The sequence below is a fragment of the Prionailurus viverrinus genome, chromosome B1, assembly GCF_022837055.1.
Source record: "Prionailurus viverrinus isolate Anna chromosome B1, UM_Priviv_1.0, whole genome shotgun sequence".
Classification (NCBI taxonomy): domain Eukaryota; kingdom Metazoa; phylum Chordata; class Mammalia; order Carnivora; family Felidae; genus Prionailurus; species Prionailurus viverrinus.
The window spans coordinates 44,766,953-44,787,610 of NC_062564.1; the positions used below are offsets into that span (position 1 = coordinate 44,766,953).

Sequence of the window (20,658 nt, forward strand, 5' to 3'; positions counted from 1 at the left end):
AAAGACAGACGCTCAACCAACTGAGCCACCCAGGCGCCCCTAAATGTGTTTATTTTCATATGTGTATGAGTGTCATGATTTTATGTTTAAAATTTTTTTTAAGTTTATTTATTTGAGAGAGAGACAGCACGTGTGTGCGCACATGTGGGGGAGGAGCAGAGAGAGAGGAAGAGAGAATCCCAAGCAAAGATCCACTGACAACAAGAAGCCCGATGCAAGGCTTGATCCGTGAATGGTGAGATCATGACCTGAACTGAAATCAAGAGTTAGAGTCTTAACTGAGCCACCAGGTGCCCCATGATTTTATCTTAAAAAAAAAAAAAATTATCTTTTAACAATACATGCAGATTAATTCCAGATGGATAACGAACCTAAATGTGAAAGGTAAAGCAATAAAGCTTCTAGAAGATTATAAAGGAGAATATATTCATGACTTTGGGGGCAGCAAAGATTTCTTAAACAGGACACAAAAGCACTAACCATAAAAGAAAAGATGAATAACTCAAATTTCATTAAAACTAAGTACTTTTTACCCAGGAACACCACTGAGAGTGAAAAGGCAAGCCACAGAGTGGGAGAAGATATTTGCAAAGCATTTTTATGTGTTACATATATAAAGTATTATATATTATATGTATGATATGATAGAAATATATGTTATATATATTATATAACAATACAAATATTTATTACAAATCAATAAAATAGATAACAGAAAAGAAAAATGGACAAAAGACTTGAATAGCACATCACAAAAGACCATATCCAAATGGCTAATAAACAAGTGCTCAACCTCTCGAGTCATCAGGGAAATACAAACTAAAACCACCGTGCATCTCCCAGAAGGGCCACATACAAAAGATTGACGATGCCAAGGTTGACAAAAATGTGGAGAAACTGGATCTCTCGAACAGCACTGGTGGGAGTATAAATTGGTGTAACTGCTTTAAAATATTATTTGGCAATATCTCCGAGTGCTAAACATATACCCAACCCTACGACCTGGCAATTCCATTCTTAGGGGTGTGTGTGTATGTTTATGTACACGTACAAAAAGACACATGAGAATGTACAGCAATTTATTCTTAATAGCTCTTTGTTGGTTTCCCGTGGCTGCCATAATGAACTACCACAGACTCAGTGGCTTAAAACAGTAATTAAATCTCTCTCTGTTGTCTCTGGAGCTCAGAAGTCTGAAGTCAAGATGTCAGAGCTACACTCCTTCCCGAGGCTCTAGAGGAGATTCTGTTCCTTGCCTCTTCCAGCCGCCAGTAGTGGCTATGGGCATTCGTTGGCTTGTGGATGCCTTTGCCTCTTCTCATGGCCTTGGCCCCTTCTGTATAACCTCTGTGACTCATTCCTTTAAGAATGTCTGTCATTGGATCTAGGGCCCACTTGGACAATCCAGGATGATCTCCTCATCTCAAATCCTTAATTATATCTGCAGAAACACATTTTCTAAACAAGTAGCATTCACAGGTTCCAGGGATTAGGACGTGCATACGTTTGTTTTGGTTTTTTTTTTTTTTTTTTTTTGGTGGGGGGGAGAGCGTCATTCAACCCACTACAAGCCATGTCTATCAACTGTAGAATGAAAAATAAATTGTGATATATTGCTATAAAACAATAAAGATGAACAAATTACTATACACGAACACCACTGGTGACTCTCGTAATACTGAGTGAAAGGAGCCTGACTCCAAATAAATACCTAATGTATGATTCATTTATACAATGTTCAAAAATAGCAAGACTAATGTAGAAGACAGAACCTGGGATGGTGGTAGGTACCTTATGGAAAGGAGGGGACCCAGGGACTGAGAGGGATTCTAGCATGTTTTCTGCAGGTGTGGATACTGTCCTGTTTCCTGATCTGGGTGCTGAAGACTCACCAAGCTGAACGCTTTTCTGCACTTTTCTGCTGATAATGTTTATAGTACATTTTCCTTTTCACCTTCTTTCCTTTACTATGGCTGTGGTTTAAAAAAAAAAATCTGTTTCTATGTTATACAGTTTCTTCTCTTTTCTGAATATATTAGATTCCAATACCTATGTTTATGAAAAATTATGAATGGAGGCACCTGGGTGGCTCAGTTGGTTAAATCTCTCAGTCTTGATCTCAGCTTAGGTCTTGATGTCAGAGTTGTGAGTTCAAGCCCGGTGTTGGGCTGCAGCTGGGCATGAAGCCTACTTAAAAAAAAAAAAAAATTGTTAAAAAAATTTTTTTTAACATTTATTTTTGAGAGAGAGAGAGAGAGAGAAGAAAGGGCAAAGAGAGAAGGAGACACAGAATCCGAAGCAGGCTCCAGGCTCTGAGCTGTCAGCACAGAGCCCAATGAGGGGCTCAAACCCAGGAACTGAACTGTGAGATCATGACCTGAGCCAAAGTCAGATGCTTAACCAACTGAGCCACCCACGTATTCTGATTATTGACAATATTTTCTTTCTCATTTCCCCAAGGTGGGCAGAGATTTCATCAGAGGGACTATAAGGGCAGGTAAGAAGAGGGTACTTAAAGATAGGACCTGGTTTGAACCTGGTTCAAAAGGTTGCCTCCTAGAGGGAACCCCTAGGTAAGGAGCTTTATTCTGGCTGTGCTCCCCACCCCCAACCTTGGACTTAGTGAACTGTCAAATGCTGGGCTTGCCTTGAGGCTTCCCGGCCTGCGTTATAGTTCCTTAGGGTCAACAGTCGACATGCCCGTCAGCACTGTGCCGTGTGCTGTGGCGTTGAAGGGGAAGCGAAGTGAAGGGACGGTGGGCTGCTTACACCACGTCTTGGCCGGCTCTGCCTCCGCAGGTCTGTGTCCAGGGGCCAAGAGGTTGAGAAAGCGGAGGGTCATGGACCAGGCCAGGAGAACAAGGCCCTGAGGGGTAGCTTCCAATGGGACAGTTTGCGGAGGGGTAAATGCTCGGAACTTCTGCCTTCCTTCCCCCTATGCCGTGACACGGATTATGGACACATATTTCTTTTATAATCAGAAAGAATCAACCTATGTTTTCAAAAGACGGTTCTATTGGGTTGTGCTGCCAGTGGCCTTGACTGGACAAATGCTGGAGGCTTCCAAGTCCTCTATGCCTCTCCTGCCTAACCTGACCTGCCTTCTGCTAGCAGGGCATCGGGAGATCTGGAAATGGTGAAGCCCACATTTCCTGCTTCCAGACGCTTACAGGTGAACGAAACAAGTGCCCAATCAGAGCGCAAGAAATAAGCTAGGAAACCAGAAGTAATTTCTCAAAGGGAGAGGTGCAGGGAAAGGTAAGGGGTCCACATTCTCTAGACCTGGAAGATTCCAGGACCTTCTCTGAAGAGACTTGGCAAATTAGAGAATGCCTTTGTGTCTTTCATGACACAAGCTTTGTTAAACAAAGTAACATTGCCAGCAAGACCGCAGGGGGAAATGTTAGCCATTTGCCTCTTGGGACCATCCTCTGTCCAGTGTGGCCACAGTTTTAACCTCCGCATTGCCACACCCACTGGGACAGTGGAAAGAGAGCCTGATGTTGGGGACTTGTTTCCCTGGCTCGGTGACCCCTGAGAGGGGAGCCCCTTGCTCACAGAGCCTACGCACCTTGATCGTCTCCTTGGTTAGTCGGGCAGCTGGACTTGAAGCCAGAAGGCTGTTTACCAAGCACGGCAGTGAATGAGTCATGTGTGGACATCTGTCACCACACCCCAGAGTCCGAGGCAAAGGAGAAAGACAAGCAGCCATTACCGGCCTCTCTGCTCCTCCCTGGGGCTGGCTAGCACATTAGCTCGTTCAGCGCCTCCAGAGGTGGGTTTTGAGTTGGATCTCTTGCAGTTGGGGGTGGACTGAGGAGCTGTGGGCAGGAGCGATTGGTTGGCAGTGGCAGAGTAGTGAACGGCTCTCCCTCTGTTCGCTCTTCCCACCCCCAGCATGGCTCTACCGGAGACCTCATCCTGGGGGATTGTTCCCGGCTCCTCCTAAAAGCAAATGCCCCCCTGGTCACCCAACCGCACAGCTGGTGTCTGAAGTCCTGGTGTGCTCCTCTGTGGGAGGAGGGCAGGAGGGCTAACCTGTCCAGTCCAACCTGCCAGGCACCTTGTCCACGTGCTCAGGGCTCACAGAAACTCTTTTCCTCTTTCTATCAGGGCTAGAGGCCAGCCGGCCAGAGGAAGGAGGTCACCTTGCCCCACCCTGGCCGTGGGAGGTGTTTATAAACACTCCCGGAATGCAGTGAACCTGCGAGGGGTCAGCCGCCCCAGGACCGCCCAGGCTTCCAGAGAGGGTGGGAGGGACGCCCAGGTGGATTCCTCCGAGTGCAAGTGGGGAACAGGGCTCCTGGTCCTTGTCATTGCACCTGCACACCCCCCGGTCTGGACCTGGGGGCTGTAATATTGGGAGAAGACAGGCTCACCCCCGGGTGGTCAGCAAGTGAATCTTGAGGGACAATGTGCTCTGGCTGGAGGAAGGGAGAAAACAGCCACCAAGGCGTCTAGCAGGCGGTAAGCCAGCTCCAAGCACACCTTGTGCTCTAGCTCCTGGCTTCTCTCTTCTCTGACAAATCTCCAGTGCCTGGCTCTGGTGAGCCCACACTCCTCTGAGTGAGCCCCTGCCAGTGTCCTGTGTCTGGAAGGATCTTGATCTTGATTTCTTGAGGTGGTAGGGCAGCCATGTCCTCCCCAGCCTACCTACCACCTCTGCTCTAACCACAGAGCCTATGTGTCTGACAGAAACCCAAACACATGACGTCACAAGGTGCTCATAATTTTTCCTCCCTCCTTCCCCCCCTCCCCACACTTTGTCTTCTAATCCTGTCCATGAATGGAAGGGATGCTTTGTGTCATACTCAGCCAATGAAGCTCTCCAGCTAGGTTTAATTCCTTGCTATCTTTATTGTGGGGCTGCACTAACAATGTGAGTGTGGGGGAAGATAGGAGATGAGAGCTGAAAAACTTTATTCCCAGGGTCAGCTTTTTTTTTTGATTAAAAAATTTTTTTAAATGTTTATTTTTGAGAGACAGAGAGAGAGCGCGAGCAGGGGAGGGCAGAGAGAGAGAGGGACACACATACACAGAATCCGAAGCAGGCTCCAGGCTCTGAGCAGTCAGCTCAGAACCCCATGTGGGGCTTGAACTCACGGAGCGGTGAGATCATGACCTGAGCTGAAGTCAGACGCTCAACCGACTGAGCCACCCAGGTGCCCCTCCCAGGGTCAGTTTTGACCCCAAATCTCTGACTTTGTTCAGCTGGGATGTAGTTGAGCAGTGCACAGGTAGGAAAACCGGGAGGGAAGCATATGCCTTATTTAATACGGTACCAACTTGAAATAGACCCCGAGGATTAGTAAGTGGCAGGGTGGAATGGCACCAGAGGCAGGCAGTCCCCAGGTGAAAATGAAGCCATATGGCTGTGACCTGCCATGATATTGGCTGCCAGGCTACTTCGGCTCATACCTGCCTTACAACTTGAAGCACAGCCTCATCACACCAGTGCTCAAAATCCTCTGAAGGTGGCTCACCCTGGCCTAACACGGTGGTATAAACTCCTTAGCCTGGTGTTCATGATCTACATGATCTGGGCTCACCTACCTCGGCTGTCTTACCAAGGTATCTCTACGACCCACCCCCAGTGTCCTCCTAAAATATCCCACATTCCAGCCCCAATGGGGTGTTCATAACCCCTGCACATGCCATGAACTCTCTGGCCCTCATACCTTTGCATAGGCTGTTCTGTTCTTTCTGAAATATTCTTCCCCCGTGCCCCCCCTCTGCCTGTCAAATGTGGTATATGCCTTAGGGCTCAGCTCAACCGCACTTCCTTCATAAAAATCCACCCGCCAAGAAAAATCACTCCAACCTCAAAACCCCCAAAGCATTTTATTAGCACAGAACTTCCTTTACAGCAGTTGTCAGTGTGTGCCTTGGAACTGGATCTTGTTCAGAAGGCTTTGTGCCCTCCGTAGTTCCTAGCACATGCCGGGCACCTAGTAAGTTCTCAATAAATCTTTATGATAGTGAATGGAGTCATGAGGTTGAATGACACTAATATATTGTCAAGAAAGGGAAATGGTTGGGGTGTCTGGGTGGCTCAGTAGGTTAAGTGTCTAATTCTTTTTTACTTAAAAAAAAATTTTTTTTAATGTTTATCTACTTTTGAGAAAGAGAAAGCCAGAGCACGAGCAGGGGAGGGGCAGATAGAGAGGGAGACATAGAATCCAAAGCAGGTTCCAGGCGTTGAGCTGTCAGCACAGAGCCCAATGCGGGGCTCGAACCCACGAACCGCGAGATCATGACCTGAGCCGAAGCCTGGGGCTTAAACAACTGAGCCACCCAGGTGCCCCAAGTGTCTGATTCTTGATTTTGGTTCAGGTCACGATCTCACCATTTGTGAGTTTGAACCTGGCATGGAGCTCCACGCTGACAGTGTGGAGCCTGCTTGGGATTCTCTCTCTTTCCCTCTCTCTGCCCCTCCCACAGGCTGTCTCTCTCTCTCTCTCAAAATAAATAAACTTAAAAAAAAAAGGGGGGAGGGGAATGGCACCAAAACAACAGAGTTCTGTTAGGCTTTCCCATGACTTACCTGCCTGGTGCCTCCTTCCTTTTCCCTTTCTATCCCCATTAAACATTTACAATGCACTGAATAGGTCTTACCCACAGGGTAGCTACCCTCCGTTGCAAACCTGAGGCATAATGTATCTTCTAATCTCCTCCACGGTAATAGGAAATGCTATGTACTGATATAGGCTGGAACAACCGGCAAACTCTTGAATTCCAAGGCACTTTGTGAGTACCTACTGTGCACCCAGGTTTCTGCCAGGGGCTATGGAAGACACAAGTAAGTCACCACCTGGTCCCCGCTCTGACAGGGACTACTGGAAGCTAAACCGTGGGGGAAATCTAAGTGAAGTCTCGCAGGACCGGGGTAGGCAGAGGGGTTGGCAGGGCAGCCACAGGACAACCGAGTGAGTACAGGCCTGGAGGTTTGTTTGGGAGATAGAGGATGAGTTAGGGTGGGGACAAAATAGGAATGCCTTGAAATCTGAAGTCTGAAGTATATGCAGTTGGTGGTGAGGCAAAATTGCAGGTTTACGCAGGTCAGGGAAGCAATGTGTAGTGTGAATTGAAGGGAGGATAGCCTAGTGATCAGGTGAGAAACTAGCAGCAATTCAAGATTGGAGTTCTGTAGCAAAAACATTGGACAGGAGTCAGGACACCTAGGTTCTAGTCCTGGCTCTGTTGTGGGACCCTGAACGAGTTACTTCTCTCCTCTGGGCCTTTCCTTAGCTGTATAACCTAAAACGTTCAAAGTGCCCTTTCCAATCTGATGACCCACCCATGGTTGAGCCTTTGAGGTAGCATATTGGGAACGAAGGGAATCTGCCAATCCAATGGATATCTGGAACAAGGAAGTAAATGATTGGGAGCCGAGAGATAAAAAGAAGGGAGAGACTGAAAAGGATCCAGCCAGGGAGAATTGGGGAACTGGGGGGGGGGGGGGGCGGGGGAATGGCACTCTGTTCCTGAGGTCTGGTTTAGCAATCCTAATTTCAGTTCCTCTTTCATTCTCCTTCCCTAATTTAGCCTCTTAGCCTCACCTTTTTTGGTGAGGGCAGGGCAAAATAAGACACTCCCACACCACCTCCAGGTCGTCTCCCCCGCCTTACCTTCCCCTTTTCTGGCCCTCGAACGATCCTCCTCCTCCCCCGCCCACCTGGCGCCATCCCAGAACCCACCGTTCTCCAGAGTAAGCCGCCGACTGTCCCAAACAGAAAAAGCGGTGAATTGGAAATCACGTTCATTATCACCCTCATAGCTACTCTTGATTGAGAACTCACCGCGTGCCAGGCTACGTTATTATTATTATTATTTTTTTTTTACAGCACTTGTTTGAGGTGATTGTTATCTCATTTTATGGATGAAGAAACTGAGACCAAAAGATGTTAAGTAACCTGTGCCAGCTCACACACCTGCCAGTTGGCGGTGCCAGATTGGAAAAGAGGTCTGACTCCCAAGGCAGTGCCCCGACCAGTTCCGGTTGGGCCGTGCGACCTTTGGCAGTTGGGGACCTCGTCCCTTAACTAACCACACCTCTCACGCCGGAATTCTCCAAGTCCCCGCCCCCGCCCGGCCGCGCCGGCCTCCCGCACCCCGGTATTCTCCAGCCAGTGCGGCGGAGGCCCGACCCGGAGCGGCAGGTGGGGCGGGCGGAGCGGGCGGGGAGGGCAGGGCGGGGGAGGCGGGCCCTGGGGGGGGCGTGGCCGGAAGCCTTAAAGCGGCTGGGGCGGCGGGGTGGGCCGCAGCGGCCGCACATCCCGGTGATCTTCTCTTCGCTTTACAGCCGGCCGCGGCGCGGTCACCATGTCCCTGGCGGCCTCGGCTGGCCGGGGCCCGGGGGCCGTGTGGTCCCCAACGCACGTGCAGGTGACGGTGCTGCAGGCGCGGGGCCTGCGGGCCAAGGGCCCCGGGGGCACGAGCGATGCGTACGCGGTGATCCAGGTGGGCAAAGAGAAGTACGCCACCTCGGTGTCGGAGCGCAGCTTGGGCGCGCCGGTGTGGCGGGAGGAGGCCACCTTCGAGCTGCCGCCGCTGCTGTCCGACGGGGCCGCGCCCGCGGCCGCCGCCACCCTGCAGCTCACCGTGCTGCACCGCGCGCTGCTCGGCCTCGACAAGTTCCTGGGCCGGGCCGAGGTGGACCTGCGTGAGCTGCACCGGGACCAGGGCCGCAGGAAGACCCAGTGAGTGCGGGCCGGGGGAGGGGACGCGGAGCGGGGAGGTGCGGGGCGAACGTGTGGCTTGGCGCTGCGATCCACTTAGAGAGCGCGCGGCAGACACCGCGCCGCTGCGTCCCAAAGGGACGGACGGAGAGAGGCCTTTCGAGAGGGATCTCCCCGGCCGGTCACCGTATTCTCACCTAACTTCAACTTCTCCTTCGGCTGTCCCACCCCAGCTCTCCCAGCGTGTGGGCTCTTTGCGGCGGGCGTGCGGGGTGGGGGCGGGGAGTACCTGGGGTAGTTTTGAATCTGCAGGGAGACGCTCAGCGCCCGGAACTTAGTAAGCGCTTAATGAATTTTTGATGAATTGAAAATACATGTGGGCTGACGAATTCTTCTTATTACTGTGGGTAGTGTGTATGTGTGATACACACATTAGCTTCTGTGGAAAGCCTCCTGGGTATTTCACTGTCCTAGCCACTGAGCTGGGAATGGCGGGGCCAGAACGCAGGGAGGATTAAGTGAACGAGTGAAACCCACTGACACTCTCGGGCCCCAGAGGCTCACCGAGAGGCAGAGCAGAGGCATTGCAGTGTGGCCGCGCTGCTTAAGGGGTTGGTGAAGAGAATTTGCCTCTCTCTCCTCCCCTTTTCAACCCCCTCCTCCCCTGCCTCCCCAAAGCATGCTAAAACAATTTAACTTTTCAGACTGAAAATTATTAACCCTGTTTGTCCTGGGCCCCAAATTAGTAAAGTGTGCTGGTTGGAGCCAGGCTCTGCCCTTGGCCAAGCTAAAGTGGGTGGTAGGCACTGTTTCTCTTTGGAGTTTGTCAGGTTCTCTCTGGTCCTACTCAGAATGGATGACTGCTCGCCTGTGGCTTCTCAGTGGCTTCTAGGTGTGGAGTTCTGTGCTAGGGTATCTCGCTCCCACAGGGAAAGCTGGACAACACCCAGTTCACTTCAAGGTGTCACCCATTTGTTTGTTCTCTTTCACACGTGTTTGCCATGGAGCATTTGATTATGGAACATTTGATTATGCTCATATCCTATACCAAAAGCTGGGCTCCTTAGCTTAATCGGTTGCTTTGTGCTGGACGGTAAATAGGCACGTCAGTCATATTACCACAGGTCCTCCAGTTAGTGAAGCATACTGATTCACATTGGGTGTTTTAGATATACAGGGCATTTTCACTTTCCCTTGTGAACAGGACAGTAAAAGCCAGAGGGTTTGAAGTTACCAGATTCCCTTTTCTGCAGGGTGGGTCCAATTTCAGCTTGCATGCTTGTGAATGTATTACCTGATTCACTTATCTGGCCAAAGATGAATAGGCATTTTCTGAATTCAAATCAGATAAAAATAGAGAGCCTTGAGGTGAGGATGGATAGGATATCTCTTGGCATCAACTTACGAGCCAGAAGGTGAGCAGTGTCTTTGCTAAGGAGGTGCTGAAGCAATGCTAATTTTCCATTTGATTAAATGACATTTGGGGCCTTGGGTTGGCTTCCTTTCCGGCTTCAACTGGGAGTCATTGGCTGTCCTTTGTCTTGTCCCATCCCAAGATGTGTGGATATTATCATCTGTTTCTGCCGTCTGTTTCTGTTGGAACATTTTATTCCCTTGAAGGATAGATCACATGTCCCTGCCAGAGATGAGGGTTCCAGATTCCTGGGTCGGGTGCCCACTCTGGTCCTGACTCATTGTTAGGCTTCAAGCGACTCGATCTCTAAACACCCAAGTTTCCCTATTTATACGTGGAGCTTGTTACCGGCTTAATTGATGTTTATAAGATGTTTCCAGGTTCCTGGATTAATGGGGCCTGGGTATAGGCTCAGAAGGTTCTGTTACTGCTTTGTGAGGAATGAAAACCTCCTTAAATTCCCTATTTCAGGAAGGGTTCAGAGGTCTACATCTTCCTTTCTGTCATTCTCTCCAGTGTAATCCTAAACCTAGATGGTTCCTCCTGTCTATTGTAGGAGCTGATTACCACTTAGTCGCAGTATCAGCTCTGTAGGAAAATGATGCTTAGTTGATGTGGTTTTTTTTTTTTTCGTAACTGCAAAGGAAGTCTTCTTTGCCCCATCAGCAGTAGGTGAAATTGCAAGCTTTCCATCTGCCACTTCCTGGGACTTTCCAGGGTGCTAGGGAACCTAGTGAAACCGAGCTTCTCTGATGCCTTGGTACATCACTTGGGTGCTCAAGATGGCTGACATGTGGAGAGTGATGCATACCGAGAGAGGTGGAAGTTTACCAGAAGGAAACTGGTTGGGCTAAGAAAATTATTTGAACTAGTTATTAATGGTTTGACTCCACCTTAGACATTAAAAACCAAAAACAGGGGCGCCTGTGTGGCTCGGTTTGTTAAGCATCCGACTTCGGCTGGGTCATGATGTCACGGTGTGTGAGTTCGAACCCTGCGTCGGGCTCTGGGCTGACAGCTCAGAGCCTAGAGCCTGTTTCGGTTCTGTGTCTCCCTTTCTCTCTGCCCCTCGCCTGCTCATGCTCTGTCTCTGTCTTGCTCTCAAAAATAAATATACATTAAAAGAGAATTTTTTAAAAAATAAAATAAAAACCAGAAACAAAACATAAGTTCAATTTTGGTTTCCAGGTGTGTGTGTGTGTGTGTGTGTGTGTGTGCGCGTGTGCGCGCGCACGCGCGTGCACGCATGTGTGTTAATCTCTAGCAAAGAAGAGTTGCTGCTATTTAGAGTATGACTTTCGTCACGGGTCCAGAAACTCAAGACGTTAAGAGTTAACTGTGCCCATACTTCCCTTTGTTCTCTTGATAAGCCCTCATCCATCATATGTTTGGAATTCAGAAAATGTGCTTTTCATGACTCAAATTTGGGGGACCTCAAATTTAGTGTGATGACACACGTCTTTAAAATACCAAGTGGAGACTGACATAGAAGTAGGATACTTCTAATAGGGAATAGTGTGTGGCCCCTTTTGTTAAGAAGAAATTGAAATGGGGGCACCTGGGTGGCTCAGTCAGTTGGGCATCTGACTTTGGCTCAGGTCATGATCTCACGTTTTGTGGGTTTGAGCCCCACGTCAGGTTCTGTGCTGACAGCTCAGAGCCTGGAGCCTGCTTCGGATTCTGTGTCTCCCTCTCTCTCTGCTCCTACCCCACTCATGCTCTCTCTCTCTCTCAAAAATGAATAAACATTAAAAAGTATTTAAAAAAAGAAGAAGAAATTGAAATGTGTTTATTTTGCACTTATTAAAGACCTGGGGTCACAGTTGGGCCTTGGTGAAATGGGAACCAGTTAAGTCTCACGCTCATAGAACAGACCTGAAGCTGAGAGGCCAGAAGGGTGGGGGGAACCTTTTTAGGATACTAAGAGCAACAAAATTTGGGGGAAATAATCTGTTAAAAACAGATTAAAATAAACATCCATTCAGGCTAGTGACTGAAAGGCCATTGTGTAACTAAATATCATGACACTTAATACTGTAATAGTCTTCCAGCTGTGAAGGGAGAGTGAGTGATGGAGAGTCATTTTCTTATGTCTCTTGAAGATGCAAGAGGGAGTTTGGTTGCACATGAAAGATTTGAGATTTTGAAGAACTGTAAGTGTAGTAAGCTGCTATAATAAGTTGCCAGAGGAAATCCGGGTTATTAAGAAGAAATAAAGGCTCAATGGTTGTTTTCCTGGGAGAGTTGGATGTGGAGAAATGATTTAATTGACCGGAGAGATAAATAATAAGCTGTCAGGGGTACCTGGTTGGCTCAGTAGGTTAAACGTCCGACTGGCTCAGGTCACGTTCTCATGGTTCATGGGTTCAAGCCCCGAACTGTCAGCACAGAGCCTGCTTCAGATCCTCTGTCTCCCTCTCTCTCTGCCCCTCTGCTGCTCTCTCTTGTAAATAAATAAACGTTAAGAAAAAAAAAAAGCAGTCAGTGTTTGTGCTTGAATGTTAAGTTTCCTAAGTGCAGTTAGGTTTTTTTGGTAACCGATTGGAAAATTGGAGCAGTGTTACTGATTAAATTTTTCCTTTCTTGGGATTCCCCTTAAAGGTAACATTGGGCCTTTCTGGAAACCCTCCTGCCTCTCACAGTCCCCTTCTACTCCAGTGTAGGAAACTGACAGCTCAGTGCTTGAGACAGAGTTGTCTGTCAGCTCTGGGACAAGTAACCCCAACCTGGTTGTAGCCATGGAATGAAATGACTAAGAAGGGGAGAGTCATTGTTCCGGTGATGGGCAAGATGCTCCCTCATGTTCCTCATGGTATTATTTGTTTATTATTACTTTTTGAAGGGCAGAGGAGAGAGAGAGAGAGAGAGGGAGAAGAGGAGAGAGAGAGAGAGAGAGAGAGAGAGAGAGAGAGAGAGAGAGAAAGCCCGGGAAGGGCAGAGAGAGAGGGAGAGAGAAATCCCAAGCAGGCTCTGGGCTGTCAGTGCAGAGCCAGACTCAGGGCTCGAACTCAAGAACTGTGAGATCATGACCTGAGCCGAAACCAGGAGCCGGATGCTTACTTGACTGAGCCACCCGGGAGCTCATGGTATTGTTTGGTTACGATTTCATTTATAAGATATTCAGTTAGCTTGGGGAAAGTTCCAACCCCCCCCCCTTTTTTTGGTCTTTAAAGTCCATATTTTTAGTACTTTTTTTTTTTTTTTAACTGAAGTATAGTTGACCCACAATACTACATTAGTTTCAGGTGTATACCATAGTGATTCGACAGTGCTATACGCTGTGCTATACTCACCGCCATCCGTCAGTGCATGCTGTTATAGTACCAACGATTGTTCCCTATGCTGCACGTTCATGGCTGTGACCGATGCCTTTCACACCTGGAAGCCTGTGTCTCCCACTCCCCTTTACCCCTATTGCCCATTGCCACCCCCTCCCTTCTAGCAGCCACCACTTTGTTCTCACTGTATTTATGGGCCTGTTTCTGCCATTTGTTCCGGTTTTTAGATTCCACATAGAAGTGAACTCGTATGCATTTGTCTTTCTCAGTCTGACTTATTTCACTTAGCATAATACCCTCTAGGTCCACCCATGTTGTGGCAGATGGCAAGATCTCATGCTTGTATTTTTAGTAAATGTATTTTAATACCTTCTAGGTGCCAAGCAGTGGGGTGTAAACAATAGTGACCAAAACAGACATGATCCTTGCTTTCAGGAAGTTCAGAGCCTTGTGGGGGAGACAGACGTTAGGCAAATGAACACATAAATAAATAATCATGGATTATGATAAGTACTGTGGAGGAAGAGAACAGGGTGTCATAAGAGGAAAGAACAGGAAGGACATGGCTTAAAGAAGGGGATGCTTCTCTGAGGCAGAAACCTGAAGTACAAAGAGATTTTTCTGGTGACAAGTGGAGGAAAAGGGCCTGAGGCAGAGGGAACAGCCTGCACAAAGGCCCTGAGGCTGGAACACACCTGGGAAGCTGGAGGGATTGTATAGATTGAGGCTGAAGAGGGATTGTATAGATTGAGCAGTGAGAAGTCACCGAGTATTAAAATCAAAGGGTGTTGTGATCCGCGTTGTCAAAAACCACTGTGGCTGTTGGGTGGAGAATGGATTCAAAGCAGGCCTAGCCTGGAATCAGATAGACAAAATGGGAGGCTGTTACAGTAATCTAGGCCACCAGTGGTGGTGGCTTGCACTTGGGTGATGGCCATGGAGGTGGACAGAGGTGGTGGATTTCAGAGATATTTTGGAAGTTTAGTTGGCCTGATTTGTGATAGATTGGATGTGGGTGGGGGGAGAGAAGAGGAAGTGATAAGAATGAACTAATAAAATAAAGAGAGCTTGCTGTTGAAAATGAACCAGGAAGTGATGGTGCCTTCTTTCCCCAGCAGAGTGAGGTCACCATTACAAAGACAGCTTTGGGCAGTGACACCTGTGAGTTGAGTCTTCTGTTGGAAGGAATTAGTAGGAAACACCATTGAAACCAGGGTGGAAACCAGGGTGTGTATATGTGTGTCTCCAAGTATTTACAGTTTTAAAACAGGCCGAGTCTTTGTTTTGTAATAGTGTACGTAGCTAGTAAAATCTCACCGGTGCGCTCTAACACAGCTGATGAGGTCACTGCTTCAAGGAATATAGGACTAAGAAAAGGGAAAATAATACATAACATTAGGAAAAAGAAACCTATAAGTGAAAAATAAAACTCTAGTAAGTTAACCATTTACATGTTTTTCACATTAGGGAAGGTGAGCGTACAGGGGAGTCTTGTGCCTTTTTTGTTGTGCTTAAACTTCCTTTTGGTTACAAAGACCTCTATTGTAGTTCTGTAACTACCATCGGAGGGAGGTTTTTATAAATAGTATTTGATATGTCATTTTAATTGTAGCGATTAACCAAAAAATGTTATAATTACATGGAAAGCAATACATGTGCTTATTAAAATGTCACCCACTCTGACATAGGCTTGCTGACCTTACCCTTTCCGCCCTTAACAGTAATCTTAGGTATCTATTAAAAATAGTACAATTTTAGTTGCCATACATCCTAGAAAACTGTGCTCCTCACTCTACACTTTGGAGACGCCAGCCCTGGCTAATTCCAGAAGGATGAAGCCCTAGGCTAATGGAGAAAGTGATAGGAGGTCATTTTGGGCTTTATTTGCATCTCAGAGCAGTTCCTTGTGTGACCTTTGGTTCTGGGTCTTGTGCAGATCTCTAAATCTCTGGGCCTTTGAATTCCAACAAAATCAACACCGGGACCCTTGTATTGGCTTTTGAAGAAAATCGGTCCACTGCCAAGATATTTGTTTGGGAAAAGACTTGGCAGTGAGAGCTTCTCCCCTTAAGGTGTCCTGGGTCAGATCTTGCGCCCGAGCTGTGGCTTAGGAGACCAAGTCTGACTCTGCCTGCCTTTCCCTTGGCCCCGGACCACTTTGGTCTTGTTCTTTGTTGTGTGACCCAACGCAGGAGCTCGTAACATCTGTGTGAGTGAGTGAATGGTTGAGGTCCCTGTAGGCACAGAGCGGGCGGTCTTTTGCCTGCGTGGACACGGAAAACTGTTTAATCTTAGAATTAGCCCAGTGGATCAAAGACCAGGGGTGCCGGAGGTATGAAGTCAAAGCTCTGCTCTTTCAGTTTCTTAGTTTGGGCTGTGGCTTGTCAGTTGCCTTTTCTTAACACCAAGGAAGCAGGTTCCCTTCTGCTAATGATGCCTTTGGCGAGGGAGCTGCAGTTAGCCACTAATGAGATGAGAAATTCCTTTCCTGCAGAGAGAAGGCTGTAGATCTTCTGTTAGAGAAAAAGCAAGGATTTTAGTCTCCAGGGTGTCCCTGAGGGACACATTTAGGAATGTGCCTGCGGAGAGAAAAAAGGCAGCGCTAATTAAGTGTCCTTTCCTGAATGCTGGGCTTTGAATGGAGTAGAGGGGAGGCATTTATAAGAAATCCCAGAAAAATGTTTCTAGAGGTGTGGCTGCTGTATGCTTCACCTTTTAAACACTCTTTTATGAGAAGGGACTTGGCTAACCTAGGTGGAACAATTCAGGCTTCCAGAAAGCCTGGTCTGAAAAGGCCTCTTGTGATCATGAAGAATGGATGTCCTGTGTGGAGGGCACCAGGCGGCACACTGGGTCCCAGGATATTTCTTCAAGGGTGTTGCCTCTTCTAGCACCAAAACTGGGGTTTTCCTTTTATGCTAATGGAACTTTGCATTTTTGCTAGTCATTTGTTGTTAAAACAGGATTTTAAAATGTGGGTTCCCCTCCTCCTCTTTCTTGGGACTTAGCTGATTACACGATAAATCATAGACACTCTGCTTTCTTGCCAGGAACTCTCATAGAAAGAGTGTGAACCTGTTTGTGGGGTGGGGAGTGGACTGTTGGATCCCTTATGCTAGAGTGTATTTGTTTCCTTTTGTCCTGGTCCTTAGAAGGTGAACAAAAACCATTGCATGTTTGTCCCAAGTCTCTTTGCATGAATAATAAAGGACCCTGTGGTTGCCGTGACATTGTTCTTTGACGGACCAATTGGGCAAGAGGCGAGATACCTGATCTGATGGTAGAATATTAACATTTGTGGCTTTTTGAGATATGATCAAGTAAAAAAAAAAAAAAAACGGCAAGTAAATGAATACAGGAGGGGTGCACTTCCATGTTTAAAAACGAGTTGATGTTTTTCTAATTTGTAGAGGATCTTAAAATACCGATACTTGCTATTTCTTATAGTCTTCACCTATAAGGAGTCTAGCATTGAGTGATTTCAACTTAGAAAACATGTCTTGATCCTTATACTTCAGTCACGCCATCTCGGCATATCCCTGCAGTAGTTTGGAAGCCCTGTGTCTTGTCTGCTGTGTAGAAACCCTGAAGGGTTTGATCTGAGGATCGTTACATCTCTCAGTAAGTTACAGAAAATACACACTGACTGGTGTTTTAAAAGACTCTCGTATACTTTTTAATTTTGGAGATTGCGTAATACAGACTTACTTTGTAACTGAGCCATTTCCTCCTCCCTTCAAATGCAGATCTTTATTGTTTGTGTTTGTTGGATAGGTTTGGTTATCTAGGGGCAGGGCCAGTCAGAAATGTTGAGATCTTAAATTCCCTTCTGAGAACTATCTGCGGGGGTAAACCATGGTATAGAAGCATTTGGCGGGATATCATACAGCCACTAGAAATGGTGGGTATGAAGACTGTAGGGCAAGAACGCACCACACGCTATAAAAATAAAATCACATGTAAACTCTGGTTACAACCAAGTAAGGATTATAGCTAATACTTATTGAATGCTTATTAAGTGCCAGGCACTACATATATTAAGTCCCTTAATCTTCATTAGCATCCTTATGAATTAGGTGCTTTCAGCCCTGTTTCAGAGGAACCTGAGCCACAGAGAGGTTAAGTAACTTGCCTGAAGTGTCTCAGCTAGTGGTTGTTAAAATGTACAGGAAAAACACTTCAAGAAGATATGTAAAAAGGAATAATGGTCACATTAGCATGAAAGTAAGTCCATTAAAAAATTTAACAAAAAATTCTCTGTAACTTGTTGTGCTCACTTTCTAAGAGAATTTCTGTAGAGCAAATAATAGGGAAGGGACCCAGGGCATTTTCAACCTGCTTTTTCTGTTCTGCCTCCTTTAGCACACCACTTACCAGTTTTCAGGATGGAGTTTGGTGGCTACAGGTGGCCTTTCAGTGCCCCTAGAATGGCTGTTTTAGGGGTTGGGGTAAAAAATGAGCCATTTGCCACTCTCAGGAGTTCTTCCAAGTTGTTAACAACGGGCAGAGAGGAAGCGTCACCGGGGGAGGCAAGGTTGGCCGATTGGTCATTCTGTAGTCAGAGTAAGGTAATCAAGACCAGCTACAAAGGGCAGTAACAAAACATGTGAAACTGCCTCGCCCGTGTAGGGAACACCACAGACGTTTTATAGGCCATAAGCATTTCTGTCCCTGTTTGCTCTCCATTGCTTCTAGGCTACCAGGAGAAGAGTCTGGACATTTCTCCCATATGGAATCACTCCTTTTCAGAACCCCATTCGGATGTTCTCAACTGCTAACCCCACATGTTCAGCCTTCTTTTTATTCCCTGGGGAAGACAACGAATGAGTTGCTTTTTAAAAATTCTTCATCCATGAAAGATTGAGAGTGTCCTCTGTGTCAAACACTACATCAGGTGCCTTTCTGTTCTTCCTGCGTCTTCTCTCACCTGAGGCCATAATCCCCTGTGTCATGATGCTTGGTTACCATGGAGATGACTCATGCTGTAAATCACGGTTGAGATTTTGCAGGGAACAGGTTGGGGCGGGGGCCAGTCTACCACTGACCCTGAGTCCAGACCAGACCCACAGACGGAGAGCCCTGGAAATTAACACACATGAAAATGTTGAAGTGACTCGTAGAGCCATAGTGGTCTTTCTTTCCCTGCCTTCCCTGGAGCCTCCTGTGTCTAATACAACTATGCAGTATTAATTCGTTTTGCTGGAGCCCCTAGGTAGGTGGTTCATATTTAATTTTGCTGAGGACCTTATTTGTGTGTGAGAGCCCTTATTTGGGATGAAATTGTATGCGTTAGCAGGCATTTCTTTCCGTGTCTAATTATTTTCTCATGCTTCAAAGTCAGAAAGAAAAGGCAACAGTGGTTCTAATGGAGCACTTTGTGATGTTTGGTGAGCCAGCTCTCTCTGTGTCCCACTGGAGGGTATGCCTTTTAGGGCAGAATCTGGCCTTTTCATTTTGTATTTCCAGTGGCTGCTATGTAAAAAAAAAAATTGGAAGCGAATCTTTGAAGTCATCATTTCTCTGTACGTGTCTGCCCTGCGGAATGTTTCAAAGGAAAAACATGTTTGTTTCAGCTGCAGAAAGGTTATTTTTGAGACATACCGGCTAGTCCTTTACAAGGATAATCCCGAAAGCCTGCATTGCTGCGAGACTTCTCATTTCCCAAGAGTAGGAACCATACTCCCCTCACCCTGCCGCATTCCGATGGAAGGCCCCCTGTGATCAGCTTTCCACGTATTTGAGCCCGAAGTGAGACACGGTGCATTCTGAAAGCAGACTGGCCCTGAGAATTGGGCATGGTTGGATAATTCTAGCTCTTCTCAAAATGACTATTGAAAGGCCCAGAAGATTTGACGATACGGGCCCAGGCAATAGAAGACATAAATGAATTTTTCTGTATTTTTAGCTCTTGCCTTGTCTTGTGTTCGATTAAAAAAACCCTTGGGGCGCCTGGGTGGCGCAGTGGGTTAAGCATCCGACTTCAGCCAGGTCACGATCTCACGCTCCGTGAGTTCGAGCCCCGCGTCAGGCTCTGGGCTGATGGCTCGGAGCCTGGAGCCTGTTTCCGATTCTGTGTCTCCCTCTCTCTCTGCCCCTCCCCCGTTCATGCTCTGTCTCTCTCTGTCCCCAAAATAAATAAACGTTGAAAAAAAATTAAAAAAAAAAAAAAAAAGAAAAAAAGTAAAAAAACCCTAAAACCCCAAACCCCCCAAAACTCTAAAATAGCAGGGTAGCCTGTTTGGATAATGGGCGTTTTTGTTTTTGTGTGCCCAGGACCATCATCCCTTGACTGAGGGGCATGGAGGGGTGGGAAGATTGAAGTTTTCATTTTGTACCATTTTGTATGATTTGAATTTTTACCCTATGCCTGTTATTACTTTCGAATATAGTTTTTTTTATGTTTCCTATCACTTTTTATGTATTCAGAGATCCTTTTAATTTCCAAAGAATTGAATTTTTAATTATAAGTTAAAATAATTACTTGATTACAGAAGGGATCATTTGATTTTCTTGATAGGTTGCAGGAATTTTTCAGAAATACGGGCTTAAAAACAAACTCACTACCTTGGAATTATGGCTTTCTTTCTGTACCCTGCCCTTTGGACTAGGAAAATCAACCCAGCCCTGATTTTTGAGATAATTCAAGCTTTCTGGGCCTACCTGAAAGGTAATGCTGGAACACACCCACGCTGCCACCTTACCTACACTGGGTGGCTTTGCTGGGACTTTGTTATTCAAGAATTGCTTCCGCGAGGTGCTGGAATTAAGTGAGCTAAGAAACAAATGCATAAAAAGGCACTTAAAATAAAATTGATGCTTGAATGCGGAAACCCACAAACGTATCTGGTTTGGGATTTCTTAGGGTGAGAGACATTTATGAATCATGGCTTTCATTTATTATAAAATTATCCTTGTGCCAAAGATTCCTTGCTTAAGTGGTTTGAATGTCATGTTGTTAGACGGAACAATTCCTGTATTCTTTTCCAGCTTTAACAAATCCAGCACAGATTGTTAAAAATTCTGAACGTTTGCATGGGACGCTTACCTGTGATTCAGTCTGCTTTTCACATCCTTAAATAGCTCTGTGGCTGTTCTTGGCTACCTGGTCTTTGGTTTGAGGTTTGCCTGTGAAAATAAAGGATAGGAACAGTTGCTGGAGCATCTATTCACACCTCCTAGTGGTTTTAGAAGTTCCCCAAACAGATCCCACTTTAGTTCCCCGGGGACTGATCCTGGGTATAGGTGCCCAGGGAGGATTCTAGAGTCGGTTGTAGCTTCGCTCAAAGTA

At 46.8% G+C, this 20,658-nt stretch overlaps 1 protein-coding gene and 1 long non-coding RNA gene across 4 annotated transcripts in view; both read left to right on the forward strand.

The window, feature by feature from the left end:
* Positions 1–1,755: 1,755 nt before the first annotated feature.
* LOC125163320 (uncharacterized) lies at positions 1,756–8,119 on the forward strand. The gene is made up of 3 exons (XR_007151406.1): positions 1,756–1,783; positions 2,461–2,497; positions 7,845–8,119. It is a non-coding gene; the product is annotated as an uncharacterized LOC125163320 (long non-coding RNA).
* Positions 8,120–8,250: 131 nt separating this feature from the next.
* The window catches only part of RAB11FIP1 (RAB11 family interacting protein 1), a 33,179-nt gene continuing 20,771 nt past the window's right edge, over positions 8,251–20,658 (forward strand). For 2 of the 3 annotated variants that reach the window (XM_047856376.1, XM_047856378.1), the window contains exon 1: positions 8,251–8,699. In XM_047856376.1, the coding sequence (XP_047712332.1) occupies positions 8,323–8,699 (377 nt within the window). In that variant the 5' untranslated portion in view covers positions 8,251–8,322. Of the gene's footprint in view, positions 8,700–18,321; positions 18,583–20,658 lie in introns of those variants that run through there. The other variant, XM_047856377.1, reaches the window with a different exon arrangement.